Source organism: Canis lupus, chromosome 7 (genome assembly GCF_048164855.1).
Source record: "Canis lupus baileyi chromosome 7, mCanLup2.hap1, whole genome shotgun sequence".
NCBI lineage: Eukaryota > Metazoa > Chordata > Mammalia > Carnivora > Canidae > Canis > Canis lupus.
Window position 1 is genome coordinate 507,111 of NC_132844.1, and position 17,835 is coordinate 524,945.

Sequence of the window (17,835 nt, forward strand, 5' to 3'; positions counted from 1 at the left end):
GGTTCCTGGTGGCCGGCGCCGAGGGATGACGCGCGCCTCGCCCCGCCCCCCTGGGGGCCGCACTTGCGGCCGGCGCACGCGCGCGACTTGAGCTCTCGCGGGAAGCGGCCCGGACGTTAGGGGCGGGTGGAGGCGGGCCGAGGCGGGCCGAGGCGGGCCGCTGGGCGTGGCGGCGAGAGGAGGGACATGGACAGGCGCGGGCGGGGCGGGAAGCCGGCCTCGAGCTCGGCCCCTCAGCCGCCGCAGACGCCGCCGCAGCCTCGGAAGGAGAGGAGGCCCAGCATGTTCGAGAAGGAGGCAGTGAGTGCGGGGGCGGGGAGGGCGTCGGTGAGCGGCCCGCTGCCCTCCTGCCCCCAGCGCGCGCCTGGGGGGCCTCGCGCTCCTGACGGGACCTCGTGCTCCTGACGGGGCCTCGCGCTCCTGACCGGCCTCATGCTCCCGACGGGACCTCGTGCTCCCGACGGGCCTCGCGCTCCTGACGGGACCTCGTGCTCCCGACGGGCCTCGTGCTCCTGACGGGGCCTCGCGCTCCTGACGGGACCTCGTGCCGTGACCGGGACCTCGCGCCCCTGACAGGCCTCGCGCTCCTGACGGGCCTCCTTTTTTTTTTTTTTTTTTTTTTAATTTTTATTATTTATTCGTGCTCCTGACGGGGCCTCGCGCCCCTGACGGGGCCTCGTGCTCCTGACGGGACCTGGTGCTCCCGACGGGGCAGACCCACGCTCCTGACGGGACCTCGCGCTCCCGACGGGGCTTCGTGCTCCCGACGGGCCTCGTGCTCCCGACGGGCCTCGCGCTCCCGACGGGCCTCGCGCTCCTGACGGGACCTCGTGCCGTGACCGGGACCTCGCGCCCCTGACAGGCCTCGCGCTCCTGACGGGCCTCCTTTTTTTTTTTTTTTTTTTTTTAATTTTTATTATTTATTCGTGCTCCTGACGGGGCCTCGCGCCCCTGACGGGGCCTCGTGCTCCTGACGGGACCTGGTGCTCCCGACGGGGCAGACCCACGCTCCTGACGGGACCTCGCGCTCCCGACGGGGCTTCGTGCTCCCGACGGGCCTCGTGCTCCCGACGGGCCTCGCGCTCCCGACGGGCCTCGCGCTCCTGACTGGGCCTCGTGCTCCTGACCGGCCTCGTGCTCCTGACGGGGCCTCGCGCTCCTGACGGGGTCTCGTGCTCCCGACGGGACCTCGTGCCGTGACCGGGACCTCGCGCTCCTGACGGGCCTCGTTTTTTTTTTTTTTTTTTTTTTTTTAATTCGTGTTCCTGACGGGGCCTCGTGCTCCTGACGGGACCTGGTGCTCCCGACGGGGCAGACCCACGCTCCTGACGGGACTTTGCGCCCCTGACGGGGCCTCTTGCCATCACCAGGACCTCGTGCCATGACCCGAGCCTCGCGCTCCTGACGACCGCGCAGGCGTGGACAGCAGTGCACACGTGCTGCGTTTCAAGGACAAGCGTCCGATATGTGGAGCTTTCAGAAGCAGCTGCAGTCCCCGTATTTGAGGGACCTGTAGGAGAAAAAAATAAATGCAGGACTAACTGTCTGGAATTAATGGAGGATGCCACTCACTTTCCTGGGTGGGATGACACCAGGATTTGTGTGGGATCCTAGTCCGGAAAGCATGACTGCAGTCGAGACTCCTCCTCTTGCTGAGACATTAAGTGAGGAAGGAATTTGTTCAAGGGGACGGAACCATAAGGTCAGAGGGAGTCTGGCCCCCCCTGCGGGGCGCCTGGCCTGCTCCTCCCGTGGTTTCCTTTCCCACCTACTTCGTGGGACCCATACGCCAGGCTGAAGGAGAGCAGAGCCTAAAATTTCAAGTAATGAACCAGGAATCAGAACAGATCACAGCAATATTTTAGGTTCTTTTTATTTTAAAATATTATATTATTTATTCCTGAGAGACAAGAGAGAGGGGGCAGAGACACAGGCAGAGGGAGAAGCATGCTCTCTGCGGGGAGCGGGATGCAGGGACTCGATCCTCGATCCTCGGACCCAGGATTGTGACCTGAGCCAAAGGCAGACGGTCACCCGCTGAGCCACTCAGGCGTCCCAACAATTTAGGTTCTAATGACACCATTTTACAAAGGGAAAAACAGATGAGAGGAGGAAAAATAAAGCAAGTTCACAAAATGAAGAGCACGAGGAGAGCAAGGCCAGAAACCTTACTCTGTTGGAGCTGGAGTTTCATGCTCCCAAAAGCTGAGCTGGGCAGTTTGGCCCCTGAGCAACATGAACTCCAACCACACGGATCTACTTACAGATTTTTTCAATAAATAAGTTTAAAAATTTGAGGGGTATTTGTAACAATTTGGAAAAACATTTCTCTACCTGACTTTATTGTAAGAATATAGTATATAACGTGTATTAACTAGCTGTTTGTATTATTGGCAAGGCTTCTGGTCAGCAGTAGACAATACATTAAGTTTTGGAGGAGTCAAAAGTTAGAAATTTTTTCTTTTTCTTTTTTTTTTTTTTTTTTTTACTGGAGGCAGTGGTCAGTGCCCCTAACCTTCGAGCTCAAGGATCAATGGTGTTGCCTGGTAATAAATCTGTCTCATACATAGATCACTAGCAACAAAGAAAAATTTCTGTATTTTGAGGCGGACAAAGGTGACTTTTAGGAATTACTGCCTGCTAAAGGTCAGAAGTGGTCTTGAAAAATGAATAAGACTGAATCCTAAAAGATATATATACAGATACAGATAGATAGAGATAGAGATAGAGAGAGAGATGTTACGTAGACCAAAGTCTGGGAGTAAAGGGACATGGACCAAGGTCATTGTTGCTTATTTGATAGGGCTGTCTTAAAGACCTAGGCTTCTAGGAGTCAGAAATTTTAATAGACCAGAAATTGTGAGGAAACTGAGAATGCATGCCACATATGCTCACTAAATATACATGAGGACAGTAAGTGCACTGATGTGTAATTTCTAACTTTTGGGTAGTAGACAATTCCTATGTTCATTGGAAACATGAAGGTACACCACACAATTTAATCAATATAAATGTATTTTAATGTTATATAAGCTGTATCCATTTTTTTCTTCTTCTAGTAATAACGTCTCCATTTTCTTTTGGAGGATTAATCCATTCCTCATTGGATAGGGTTTTGATGAACTATCACTCTCTTTGTGTTATAGATGAGAACCAAATATGGCTAATTAGATGAACACTTCATGGAATACTGTAATAAAATGATTGAGATAAATTCAAATTGGGGACAGAATACTGATGTGCGTTGTGTCTGGTTCTTTAACCTTCTCTCCCGTTCTGTAAACTCTCACCAAAGATCCCAAAACCTTAAACAGATGACCAAAAAATTGAAGACTTGCTTAATTTCACTTGTGTACATACATTTTAAAATCTTAAATACAAGCAAACAGCCTTTAATTAGATTTTTTAAAATTTATTTAAGACAGAGTGTGTGTGTGCATGAACTGAGAGAAGGGGCAGAGAGAGAGGGAAAAGCAGACTCCCCACTGAGCGGGGAGCCTGACTTGGGGCTTGATCCCAGGACACTGGGATCATGACATGAGATGAAGGTAGATGGTTAACCAATCGAGCCACTCAGGCACTCCAAATAGCCTTTAATTAGTATATTAATATAATAATAATTGTTATAATATAGTGGCATCTTATAACTGAATTCCGTTTATTTTAGGATTATAAGCAGGCTCAACATGAGGAAATGCTATATCACTGGGTTAAAATCAGGTTATTTTAGTAGATGTGAAAATGTTGATCAGAGGCACCTGGATGGCTCAGTGGTTGAGGGTCTGCCTTTGGCTCAGGTCACAATCCAGGGGTCCTGGGATCCAGTCCCACATTGGGCTCCTCATAGGGAGTCTGCTTCTCCCTCTGCCTGTGTCTCTGCCTCTCTCTCTGTCTCTCATGAATAAATTTTTAAAAATCTTTTAAAAAGTTGATCATATTTAAGACATTCCTAATTTTTAGAAGTAATTAGATTTTTCTGTAATGAAGAGATAAAATAATGAATAAAAGGAAAATTGAATCAAAAGGCCAAAATTATGGGATGCCTGGGTAACTCAGCTGTTGGACACCTGCCTTCGGCTCAGGTAGTAATTCTGGAGACCTGGGATCGAGTCCCACGTCGGGCTTCCTGCATGGAGCCTGCTTCTCCCTCTGCCTGTGTCTCTGCCTCTCTCTGTGTGTGTCTCTCTCTATGTGTGTCTCTCTATGTGTGTCTCATTAATAAATAAATAATTCTTAAAAAGAAGATCAAAATTATATATAAGGAAGAAATGGTAGAGTTGTGAAGTTTCAGTATGTTAGAATCTGTTATTTTCAAACCATGCATGCATGCTCTATCCCCAAGGGACTCATTAGAGTTGGAAGCCACTGTAGTTACAAATACATTGTAGCTGTATCCCTTGAGTATATTGTGTGTGTGGGGGGGGGGGGGGGATGGCAATTACTCTAGAGAGGCATTCTCTGAATAGAACATAATAAAGTTTGTTTTTAAGAGGTTTAAGGAGCAAATAATACCTCTTTTCTCTAAAACATAATGCAGTCTGGTGAATAAAACAGAGTTTTGATGGACTTCAACTAGTAGACAACATGGAGTAACTCCTACCAGAAACTATTGAAAGTATTTTGCATGTGAGAAGGAAATAAGTTTGGGGGGTCAGAGGGCAGACTATTATGTCTCATCATGTCCCCTCAAAATGCCTATGTTGAAGTCCTAATCCCTGGTACCTCAGGATGTGACTGTATTTGGAGACAGAGCCTTTATTTATTTTTTAAAGATTTTATTTATTTATTCATGAGAGACACAGAGAGAGAGAGAGAGAGAGAGAGGCAGAGACACAGGCAGAGGGAGAAGCAGGGTCCCTGCAAGGAGCCCAAGATGGGACTTGATCCCGGGACCCAGGGATCATGACCTGAGCCAAAGGCAGAGGTTCAGTGACTGAGCCACCCAGGGGCTCCTGCAGACAGAACCTTTAAAGAGATAATTAAGTTAAAATGGAGTCATTAGGAACCAAGAAACAGACTCTTAAGTATAGAGAACCCACTGGTGATCACCAGCAGGGTAGTGGGTGGAATGATGGGAGAAATAGGTGATGGGGATTAGGATTACACATATCATGATGAGCACTGAGTCATCTACAGAAGTGTTGAGTCACTATACTGTACCCCTGAAACTAATATAACACTGTATGTTAACTACCCAGAATTAAAAAAAAAAAAAAAAAAAAAAACTTAAAAAGAAGAATGACTTATATGGATTATACATTTACCAGTAAATTATTTATTTTTTTTAATTTATAAAAACTATTTAAAAGAGCACTTTTAAACTTCTCATTTCTTTTTAAAATTCTCTTATACAAAACTTTATCCCCAAGTATAAAGACTTTTTAAGTATCCTTTAAAAAAAATGGAGTTGTTAGGGTGGACCTAATCTAACATGACGGGAGATTAGAACACAGGACAAACAGAGGGATGACCATATGAGGACATATCAAAACGCTGGTGGGGCACCTGGATGGCTCAGTGGTTGAGCATCTGCCTTTGGCTTAGGGCGTGACCCCGGGGTCCTGGGATTGAGTCCCACATCGGGCTCCCCTCAGGGAGCCTGCTTCTCCCTCTGCCCATGTCTCTGCCTCTCTCTCTCTCTGTGTCTCTCATGAATAAAAAAATATTTTTTTAAATTGGATATAAGGAACAAAGAACACATGTGACAAATAGGAAACAAAAAATATGAAGGATTTAAACACAATCATGACAATTACATTAAACATAAATGGGAAGAATGGGAAAAGATCTATCATGTGATCACTAATAGGAAGCTGGAGTACATACATTAGTATAAGACAAGATACATTTCTAAACAATACTAGATAAAGAGAGTCATTTAATAATACTAAGTCAGGGATCCCTGGGTGGTGCAGCGGTTTGGCGCCTGCCTTTGGCCCAGGACGCGATCCTGGAGACCCGGGATCGAATCCCACATCGGGCTCCCTGTGCATGGAGCCTGCTTCTCCCTCTGCCTATGTCTCTGCCTCTCTCTATTTCTCTCTCTGTGACTATCATAAATAAATAAAAATTAAAAAAAAAAAAACTGCTTAAAAAATAATAATAATAATAATAATACTAAGTCAATTTATCTGAAAGGCCCAACAATCCTGTTTATGTACCTAAAGTCAGAGCTTTGAAATACAGGACACAAAAACTTCATGTGTTCTTACAGAAATAGACATCCATAATTACAGTTGGAAATTTCAATACATCTCTATATAGATAATTTATAGAATAGACAAAAATCTAATAAAGATATAAAATATGTGAACAATAATTAACTTGAACTAGTGCACTTTTATTGCATACTCCATGCAACCACAGCTGAATAAATGTTCTTTATTTTTTTAACATTTTTTTTTAATTTTCATTTTATGATAGTCACAGAGAGAGAGAGAGAGGCAGAGACATAGGCAGAGGGAGAAGCAGGCTCCATGCACCGGGAGCCCGACGTGGGATTCAATCCCGAGTCTCCAGGATCGCGCCCTGGGCCAAAGGCAGGCGCGCTAAACCGCTGCGCCACCCAGGGATCCCATAAATGTTCTTTAGAAGAGCACATGAAGCATCACTAAGATTATGTCCTGGGACATAGAACAAGTCCCAATAACTTTAAAAGTATTCAGATCGGGGATCCCTGGGTGGTGCAGCGGTTTGGCGCCTGCCTTTGGCCCAGGGCGTGATCCTGGAGACCCGGGATCAAATCCCACGTCGGGCTCCCGGTGCATGGAGCCTCCTTCTCCCTCTGCCTGTGTCTCTGCCTCTCTCTCTCTCTCTGTGTGACTATCATAAATAAATAAAAATTAAAAAAAAGTATTCAGATCATACAAAATATGTTCTTTGGCCATAATGGAATAAATTAAAAATCATTAACAGAAAAATATATAGAAAAGTACAAATTGTCTGAAAATTAAATGACGGTTCTGAATAACTTGAGATAAAGTAAAAGAGAAAATATTTTCAACTGAAAATGAACATATATTTCAAAAACTATAGGTAATAGCTATTGAAGTAGGTGGGGAAATTTATAGCCCTAAACATCTATATTAGAAACATTTTGAATCAGTATTTCAACTATCAGTTCAAATTAGAAAAAGAACCATCTAAATTCAAAGTAAGCAAAAGGAAGGAGGTAATAAAAACAAGAGTGAAAGTCAATGAAATAGCGAACTGAAAAACAAGATTAATGAAACCAAAGATATTTTGGAAAAATAAAGTTGATAAACTTCCCGCCTAAGAGTTGGCAAACAGCAGCCTGTGGGTCAAATGTGGCTTGCTGCCTATCTTTGCACAGCCTATGAGCTAAGAATGGTTTGTATATTTTTAAAGGGTTATTTTAAAAAGATAGATGGAGATGGTGAAAGAAGAGGACAAAAGGAGAGTTGGAGGAGAAGAAGCAGTGCAATTACCACAGTTGGTCCACAGTGTCTAAAATATTTACTAGCCGACTCTTTACAGAGAAAGTTTGCCAGCCCTTCCCGAAGTGAGACTAATCAGGAAAAGAAAAAGATCAATTCTCAATACCAGGAATGAGAGTGAAATTAAGAGCTGGTTCATTGAAAAGATAAACAAAATTGACAAACTTTTATCTAGATTTCACCAAGGAAAAGGAGAGGGCTCAAATAAAACCAGAAATGAAAGAAGAAAAACACATGAAAGAAAAGACATTGCAACTGATACCACAGACATACAAAGGATCATAGGAGATTACTAGCAATTATATGCCAAAAATTTGGACAGCTCAGGAAAAATGTGTAAATTCCTAAAATAGAAAAGTTGAACAGACCAATTAGTAGTAAGGAGATCAAATCAGCAATCAAAAACCTCCCAACAAACAATAGTCCAGGACCAGATGGCTTCACTGGTGAATTCTATTAAACAGTCAAAGAAGGATTAATACCAATCTTTCTCAAACTCTTCAAAAGAATAGAAGAGGAACTTCTATAACTTCCAAACTAATTATATGAGGCTGACATTACTTGGACACCAAAACTGTACAAGGACACCAAAGAAAAGAGAACTACAGGTCAATAAACCTAATGAATGTAGATGCAAAAATTCTCAGGAAAGTAGTAGCAAATCAAATGTCACCACTCTGCGTTACTCAGAACACTGGACTCACACTGACTGCAAACCTGCTTCTAGAACAGTTTGCCTTAAAGCCTTTGTTCTTTTTGGGCTTCAGCCCAAACCTAACTTCATTCAGAGAGGCCTTCTCTGATTGTTCGGTCTAAATTACAATGAGTTCTACCAAGTCGTGTAATTTTATTTTTATAGCAATTGCTACTATTTAAATTCACTTACTCATTTTCCTATATGCTTTTTAATTTTTTTTAAAGATTGTATTTATTCTTGAGAAACAGAGAAAGAGAGAGGCAGAGACACAGGCGGAGGCTCCACGCAAGGAGCCCAACATGGGACTCGATCCCGGAACTCCAGGATCACACCCTGGGCCAAGGCAGGTGCTAAACCGCTGAGCCACCTGGGCTGCCTTGCTTTTTAATTGTTAATCAGCTCTCCTCTCTCCTAGAATGATCCCTCCATGAATGCAGACTACTTGATTATGAGTTAACATAAGCCAAACAATTAATCCCTGACTATTACAATGAAGCTCACCACTGTAACTTCAGAGCCTAGACCATTTATCTGGACCATATTAGGCACCAATAAACTCCTTTTCTTTAAGGAGTGTTGAATGGCAGATAATGAATGTTGAATGTCAAAAGCAGAATGATGTCTGTACCAAATCAATACTTTTTTTTTTTTTTTTTTTTTTTATGATAGTCACACAGAGAGAGAGAGAGAGAGGCAGAGACATAGGCAGAGGGAGAAGCAGACTCCACGCACCGGGAGCCTGACGTGGGATTCGATCCCGGGTCTCCAGGATCGCGCCCTGGGCCAAAGGCAGGCGCCAACCCGCTGCGCCACCCAGGGATCCCCAAATCAATACACTTTTGTTATCTTTTCAACTTAAAACTTATTTATGTAAATGTTATGTAAAGACTTACAGAAATAATGGTATTTATTTGAAGACAAGTAAAAGTAAATTAAAATTGTAAGACTATGAAGGATAATATTTTCATAATCTCAGGGTAGAGAACCAGAAAGTTTTCTTAACATGCCTGTCTCCTAGCCCCCCCAATTGTCCTCTCTGGAGGCCTGTCTTGTTTCTGGTTCTTTTGTATCTTCCATGTATATTTTAAATATACGTATGCAAATTTGTGTTTATAGATAAATAGATGATAGCTAGCTAGTTAGATTCTTCTTTTTTTTCTTTAACCCAACTGATAGCTAGGAGTGAATCAGTGAATCTAGGATTCAGCAACTCCTTTATCACAGAAGTCAAGTAGAATGGAATTCCAAACTTTGTGCCAATTTTGTCGCATTATGCCAGGGTTCTTAAATCTTAAATTTCATTGTACGATTAAAAAAGTAATCTCTTTCTCTTCTCCTTCCCTGCTCTTTCAGTATGCACAGATTTTAAGAGACAGACTGAGAGAATCATTTCATGATGTTCAGTATGTAGAGCCTCCATTTGATGAATCAATTGCTGATCTAGGTAAAGAATGGAAGAGTGTCCTGGCAAAACTGAAGTTTGCTAATTCATATAGAATGGAACCATTGAAAAAATTCCAAGCTCATTCAGTAGAAACTAAAGTCCAGCAGATATTAAAGGTAGGTTGATAAATACATATGACAGCAGTATCTTAGCTTTGGGGGTTTGATAAACTTTATTAAGATCTATGGTGTATATTTGATTGATTTTTTTTTGCAGCACTTATTTCTGAAAATGACAGTATTTTGTAGTCATACTCAAGAATCTTCACATTGATGCTGTGAGCTAGATTTAACTCTTTTGTTATTTCAACTTTTAATTATCCATAAATTATTTATCCCTCAGGTTTCATGTTTTCCCATATTTGGAGAAATGAGTTAAACAAGACACACTGAATCTGTAAATGGGTATGAACAGTTGGTTCCTGTACACTAACACGTCTAAGGACAAGTGGCTGCCAACATGCGCACAGGTTCCCTTTTTTAAACTGACTGGAATCTAAAGGTCATTTAAGGCGGTTGTTTCCAGGCTAGTCCAAAAAAGCTTCTTCAATTTTATAAAATAATACTGCAATACTAATATTAATACCAGCATTATTTAAATGAGTGTTGGTATCTGAGGGCTATGTTGTTCAGACAGAAAGAATTCCATCTTTCGTAATAAAGGACCAAATCTTTTAAAATGTTTATAGAAAGTTTGAGGAATCCCCTTTTCATCTGTGGTCTCCATTTCTGGGCACCAGGCACCCAGGCAAAATTTTCTGATGGCTGGATTCCCCTCAGGGACTCCACCAAGCCTGAGTCTACCCGACATATGTTCCTTGTTTCAAACTTACCTCCTCTGTCAGTTCACAAGGTGAATTCCCTCAGTAACAACTGATGTGAGCTAGCTGTTGGGAAGAAAGTTTCAATGTAATTTATTTTGTATAAATGATTAATACCTTTTTAATTATATCAAAGTTAATTATCTAAATGAATTAACTTTTATTAATACAGAAGAATATTTAAGAGGGCTACTCTAGCCTCCCTCGACTACCATAGACAGGTACATTTCTAAGCTGAACTATTAATTGTTGGATGATATTTGGCAATGATAGTATGACTTAAGGAAATAAAGAATGTCAACTCAATTTAATACAATAAAGTAATTACTGATTACCTTCTTATCTAAACATTAACAGCAGACATAATGTGACATGAGAGTATACATTTTGGTGTGTCTCTTGCTTGGCCTTACCACATAGACTGAGTTCAGATTTATTGAACATAATAGGATTTCAAATTGTATTTACATGCCATAATTTACAGAATTGTGTTGAGCAAGACGGGGCCTGGAACAGCTGATTGGATATGAAGGTGGATAGCTAGAGGTCATAAGGGCAGGGCTTTTCCCTTGGGTTCACAGAACATTCAACATAGCTCTAGAGAAATAGTATACACTGCTGGGGCTTGTGGGAATCTTCCTATAGCAAACACTCATTGTTTGTTAAATAAGAGCAGGTGGGGGTGGGCCCCCTGGGTGGCTCAGTGATTGAGTGTCTGCCTTTGGCAGGGGGTATAATCCCGGAGTTCCGAGATCGGGTCCCACACCGGGCTTCCTGCATGGAGCCTGCTTCTCCCTCTACCTATGTCTCTAACTCTCTCTCTCTGCGTCTTTCATGAATAAATAAATCTTAAAAAAAAAAAAAAAAAAAAAGAGCAAGTGGGGGAAACCTGAGGTCTGTTAGGCAGATTCAGAAGAGAGAATAGATGTTACTAAGTGCCTGGAAGATGACGAACCACAGCCAATGCCTGAGGGAAACAAATGCTTCTAGACAGAGTTTTAGATCCAGCACCATTCTAGAAGGGAAACAAACAAACAAAAAAAGAGCAACATATTTGTTGTTACATGCCTATAAAATTAGCTAGTAGGAGCTCCTTTGTTATCACAGGACCCAGAACCATGGTTCATTCATCACTGCCCAGGTCAGTCAAAGGCACTTGCAGTTGGCTAGCTCACTAGGTGGCCCAGTCTGCTTATGGGCTGTGGGAAAGCTTCGTACTTCATAACACACATGTGTCTCCCCAGCTGTAATTAATCCACAGCCGATGTGGTGGAAAACCTGGGATCTCCTCGGCGTCCACCTGGAGACCTGAGAGAGAGCAGTAGAGTGCAAAGCCATGGGGAGAGGGCTAGAGAAGTGGCTTAATTCAGGAAGACTGGGGAAGACAGGAGGCACATGATACAAACTCCTGTCCAGGAAATTCAGGCTTTAGGAAAACTCAAGTCTGAGTTTTAGCTAATATGGAAATTATAGAAAAATTTCCTTCATCTACTTAAGAATCCCCAGAAGCATTCTTTTAAAATTCCCATGTCTCTCTAACAGCTGTATGATGGGGTGATCTAGTTAAGGAAAACTTACAGGTTAAGGGTTGGTAATGAAGAGAAATTGAATGTAGCTAAAAGCCAAAATAAACTTTATTCAACATTATTATTGAAATCGATTGGTAAAACAGTCATTTAATGTTATTTGGTTGGGAATGCATGTATTTTTTTAAGTTATATGTATTATTTAGACACATGTTTTCTTGAGTTTTTATGTAGAAAATATTTGGTTTGAAAATGAAAATGTTTTTCCTGTTCTTTTAAAGGAGAGTCTTAAGGATGTCAAATATGATGATAAAGTCTTCTCTCATTTGTCACTTGAATTAGCAGACCGCATCTTGTCAGCAGTGAAAGAATTTGGGTACCACCGTTACAAGTTCGTTATAAAAGTATTATTTATTCAAAAGACTGGTCAGGCAATAAATGTGAGTACCACACTGACCCAGCATCTATCAGCCAGTTCTCTGAGTTCTCCCCTCTAGTGACCTGACCCTTCCTGTGCCATCCACCTGCAGGGCACTTCAAGGTTCTAAGGTGCCTCTCTGACAAATGACAATTTTGTTAGCTCTGTCTTCCTTCACTACCTATTATTTGAAAAGTACTAACCCAGAGATGGCGATTTTCTACTGATAATTTTTTTTTCTACTGATAATTTATTAAACTGTAGCTATCCTGTTTCTTGATCATACTAATTTTGACAATTTAATGTCATTTGATAATTAACAAGTAAATTTATTTTGAGGACTAATGGGAATTAGGTACTGAGAAAAAGACAGAAAATGGGGAGACGCAGACCATGATTCTCCAGGATTTTTTACCATACTTGAGGGCAGAAAACAACGCAGGTCGGAGTTTAAGAAATGGGATAGGGTGGATGGTGGGACAGCCCGGTGTTCGAGTCTGGTTGGCCTAGATACAAACACTGGCAGCTGCAGTCAGAGCTTGTAGCCTGGGCCTAATCGCTCTTTTCATCTGTAAGATGGGGATGGTGACCCTGGCTGCAGCTGCCCTGAGGATCAAATGAGATGGTAAGAAAGCCCTCTACGTGGTCTCTGGCACAGAGTCCTCAGTAAGCAGCAAGGGGATTATTGTCATTTACAAATATGATTGCACACCACTGGGCCACATGAGGTTCTTGTGAGCTGCCCGTGAATGTGTGGCAGCTGGACACAGTTTGCAGTCTTTGTGGATGAGTGACGTGCATGTGGAAGCAGGCAGAGGAGTGGTAGCCACATGAGAGTGAGTGACACAGAGGTGCCTTGGATCCTGGAGAGGAGAGCACTGGCACATAGGTCTAGTTGGTGGCAGGTGCTCCACGGAGGAGGGTAAGGTAGGACAATGTGCCAGAGTGGCAGAATGACTGCTGGGGCTGTCTGGAGATGGGAAATGCCCTCTGGTAAGCTGAACATCAAGAAGAAACCAGCTGTGCTGGAGACCTGCCCCCCAAGAACACGGGAGAGCAAAGATGCCAAGGCCGTGGGCCCTGTGTGCTTGGTTAATAACCTGTGTGCTTGTGGTATATTTGGGTAGCGGACACGGGTAGGATGTATATTGCATAACGGTACTGTACTGGCTGAGTGGGTTTCCTTATGTGGGAAATGTTCTGAGCAGGTGGGAGCAGACGACCTGTGACAGCCTTGCTTGGAAGTTACACTATGTCACATTCTTTTGCTCAGAGCAAGTCCCAAGGTTAATTCATACTCAAGGGGTGGAGATATAGAAGCCGTGAAAGGTTTGTGGCCATGTGCATCCACCACGGAAAAGTAGGCTGTAGTCAAATTGTGTGGCTTTGTGAGCAAAGCAAAAGATTTAGAATTTTCTCTAACAGCCTGCTTGTATAATCAATGCCATTTCTTTATTTCAAAATAATGTTCTAATAAACTTTCCCTTGAAAATACCTTAAGGATGGAAAGGAAAATTCCATACCATGAACTATAACACAGCAGAGTTGTATTGTATGCAGAACTCTTAACCCAGTTACAGAGGGCTTTCATCCCCCAACCAGATGCTCTGCTAAGGTCCAGTCTCCATGTCAGATAAGGACCGCTCCAGGAAGAGAAGAGGGGCCCCTTCTGGAAAAGGGAAATTGGACAAATTACTTTCAAAATATCACTATCTAAGATACCGTATAGACTTGACGATTACTTCTTAACATGTTCTACCTAAAGTTGGTCTTTCGAAATTTGTGTGTCACAGATCGCCAGCAGATGGATCTGGGATGTTGCATGGGACAGCTGGGTTGGGGCAAAACATGAAACGGAAACGTATGTTGCCTTGGCCCTGGTGTTTGCTCTCTATTGTGAATAGCTCATTACATGTACGGGAGTGCTTGCTTCTCAACTTTTCCAAGATATGTGACTTTGAAGATTTGCCAACTTCACAGTAGCTTTGATTAGCTATGCTTTTGCCTCCAGTTGAAGCTTCATTGTATTCTTGTAACAACAAACAAGGCCACGTTTTTACCTTCATACTTACTTGTTATAATATTTATTAAAGTTCTATTACCCCAAAGTATAAAAGTATGAATGATACATACGGGGATAGACAGATATGAGTATATAAATACTTCTAAGTAGATTCTAATATAGGGAAATTATTTATTCTTTTTAGATTTGAGACAATTAGAATTTGCTACAGGAAATGTAGCAATTATGACAGGCTTGTAAAGTATCACATTAAATGTTAAAACATATATTGGAAAACTTCTAAAGGCAGTTGTATGTTTGAATGGTATTTTAATACATTGTAGGCATTCTTTGGAAAGAAATTACCAAGTTTGAAAGAAAGATATTCATGTATTTAACACATTCCTAACCAATCAAAATGCTTAAGGGTGTGTGGTCATTCTTTTCGTTAATCTGTCAGTTAAGCTCTTTTTAGATGCAAGAACTGAAAAACCTAATCCAGTTCTTAAAAAAAGGAAAATTTTATTTTCCAGGCATTTGGCCAAGGATCCAGGTTTTTTCTGTCTTCCCCTCTCCGCCAGACTTTTACATACATTTGTTTAACTTGATATAATTTAACCATGTTCCTGTCTATGAATAGACGGGTCATGGTTGGCTCCTTGGGGCTGGGGCTGCATCCCCCTGGGAGCACAGGGCCGCGTGGCAGGAGCACACCCCACCTTCAGAGCTCTTCCAGCAGGGAAGAGGGGGTGGGCTTGGAGGAGGCGACCAGCCTGTGATCATGTGACTTTCAGGGTCATAATTGGAACTTGAAAAACCTTGTCCAACTTAAAGGATGGTAAAAACAGCCAACACCGGGAGGTTGAAAGGTAGGGGAGAGTGTTCTTCTCACTAAGTGTCGTAATGAGTCGGATGATCCAGGACTAGCAGTTCAGGGCCACACAGCGCAGACATGATCTTTGTCGCCTAAATTGTCTTCCATATGGGAGTTCACAGCCGCGAACCGGGGCCACAGAAGTGATGACAAGCCCGTGCTCGGGTGAAGCGCGACCTTCCTGACTTGCCGGATTCCCTGGGGGTAAAGCTCACGGCCTCAGGGGCTGTTTGTAAAGTGGGATCTGGGGGTGATGAATAACCAGGCGCTCGCGGCCGCCGTGGAGCCCCGGGCCTTCCCTGCCGCCTGCCGCCGCCTGCACTGGGCCGCGGGGTCCCCTCCGCTCTGCCCTCGCTCCCCCTTCCCCGCCCACGACCAACTAACCCTCCACACCCCCGGGGCCCCTCTGGGGGGGCGGGGTGGAGCCGCCAGTGGGCGCCGCGTCCCGGGAGGTGCCGCGTGCGGAGTCCATCCGCCGCCAAGGGCTTGCGTCGCCGCGAGATCCTGGGGATCCTCGGCTTCCCGCGGACCGTGGCGGGGCGGCCGTCCTGTGCCCGCCGGCCCCGCCTCGGCTCCCCGCGGCCTTCTGAGCTGGGCTCCTCTGCCCACCGTCGGGTGCGACTCCTCGGGGGCCCCGGGCCTGTGCGCGGCTCTGCTGCCCGCCGCTCGGCCTCCACTCTCGGGCCGCCTCCGCCGCCCTCCTTTGTCCTTCCGTCGCGCGGCCCCCCGGTCAGCCAGGCCTGTGCCCGGGCCGCCGGCAGCAGGACGCAGGAGGCCGCAGTAGGCCGCAGGAGGCCATAGCAGGACGCAGGAGGATGCAGGAGGCCGCAGCAGGACGCAGGAGGCCGCAGCAGGATGCAGCAGGACGCAGGAGCCCGCAGCAGGATGCAGGAGGCCGCAGGAGGCCACAGCAGGACGCAGGAGGCCGCAGCAGGACGCAGCAGGACGAAGCAGGACACAGGAGCCCGCAGGAGGCCACAGCAGGACGCAGGAGGCCACAGCAGGATGCAGGAGGCCGCAGGAGGCCACAGCAGGACGCAGGAGGCCATAGCAGGACGCAGGAGGATGCAGGAGGCTGCAGCAGGACGCAGGAGGCCGCAGCAGGACGCAGCAGGCCGCAGCAGGCCCCAGCCCAAGCCCCAGGCCCCTCCCGGCACCCCGGCCGGAGCATCAGACAAAGTCTGGTCAGAGAGCAGCGCGACCGGATCTCCGGCCTCCTCCGAACAGGCTCCGGGAACAACTCAGGACTCCAGCGGGTTTTGGAGTCTTCCCTTAACTAGGGCCTGCCTTGCTCTTGCTACCAAGGTGGAGACCCGTGTGACAGGAGGGCATGTGCAGAGCAGCCTCCAAAGGAGGGGAAGACAGAAAACCCAAAACTATAAACAAATAGATAAAAGGCCAAGGCCAGCATGAGCGGAAATGACTTGTCAAGAGGACTTGCGGACAGAAGCGAAGCATGTCTCGGGCGGCACCGGTCTCCACTGCCCCACCTTCCTTCCCACCTGCTCTGTCTGCCCTGGAGGCGGCGACAAGGGCTCAGATGGCGTCAGCCATCATCCCATCTCCAGGGCCCAGCAAGCCGGGTAGGCCCGAGAGCCCAGGTAAGGGTGCGGGGCCGGGCTCCAAAAGGGCACAGCCAGGGCACCCTGGCGGCTCTGTCCGGGAGGGGTCAGCCCCACCGTCACCCCTCGAGCAAAAGCTGCCTTCCCGTCCAGGCCTAAGGCCTGGGAGCCAGGGGCAGGGGGAGCTACCCACGTGGCCTCCCCGCCTGCACTGCTGCTGCCCACGGCCCGTGTGCTCCTTCTCTACCTTGAGGATGTGAGCGGGGGAGTCCCCCCTCCTCTCCACTGCCCCGAGCCCGCTCTGCGGGACGTCGCTGTCCACACAGACGGCCTGCGGTAAGGCAGTCCCCTGCAGCCTGGTGCTGGGACGCCCGACTCTGATCGCCACAGTCCAGGTAAGGAACCCCACCCCGCCAGCGGCCGGGTGCAGATGTCAGTGACCCTGCGGCAGTGACACTGACGGAGGAAGCACAACCCCCAGACCTCCTGCCAGTGCCCAGCCTGCGCAGCACAGGTGCAGGTGTCCGACCTGCATCCCGGTCCCCCCTGCAAGGCCCGTCAGGGACTGGTCACTGCTCCCCAGCTAGTCAGCGCTTCGGGCCACAGCACAGTGCCTCCTTGTCTCCCAGTGACAGACCCACATGACGGACGTTTTACAGAAGGGGACCATCAAAAGAAAATTTCATTTTACATTAGAATTTTGTTTAACAACATTTCCAAACAGTTGAAAGTGCATCAGAGAAATAAGAAATGAGGGGCTGAAAACGAAATTGGACCTGATTAGGAAATTTGAAAGTGATAAGTAAAGCCGAGAGGATGAGATCTAAGTCTGGTAACACTGGATCACTGTCTTTTAGGTTAAACTGCTCTGGGAACAGAAAACTGCTGTGGTGAAGACTTCCTTCCACTCAGGATAGAAGACTCTAATAATAATAACATTCCAGTGGGTCCTGCTGGCATTTGGGCTAAGTGTTGACGTTGTCCCGTCAAAAGGAAGCTGTAATTACAGAGAGACTGAAAAGCAAGCTTTTACTG

At 45.6% G+C, this 17,835-nt stretch overlaps 1 protein-coding gene across 1 annotated transcript; it reads left to right on the forward strand.

The window, feature by feature from the left end:
• The first annotated feature begins 133 nt into the window (after positions 1–133).
• DYNLT2 (dynein light chain Tctex-type 2) lies at positions 134–14,478 on the forward strand. The gene is made up of 4 exons (XM_072831680.1): positions 134–300; positions 9,508–9,714; positions 12,226–12,384; positions 14,156–14,478. Exons 1-4 carry the CDS (start codon positions 187–189, stop codon positions 14,264–14,266), a joined length of 591 nt encoding a protein of 196 aa, XP_072687781.1. The 5' UTR covers positions 134–186; the 3' UTR covers positions 14,267–14,478.
• Positions 14,479–17,835: the final 3,357 nt, after the last annotated feature.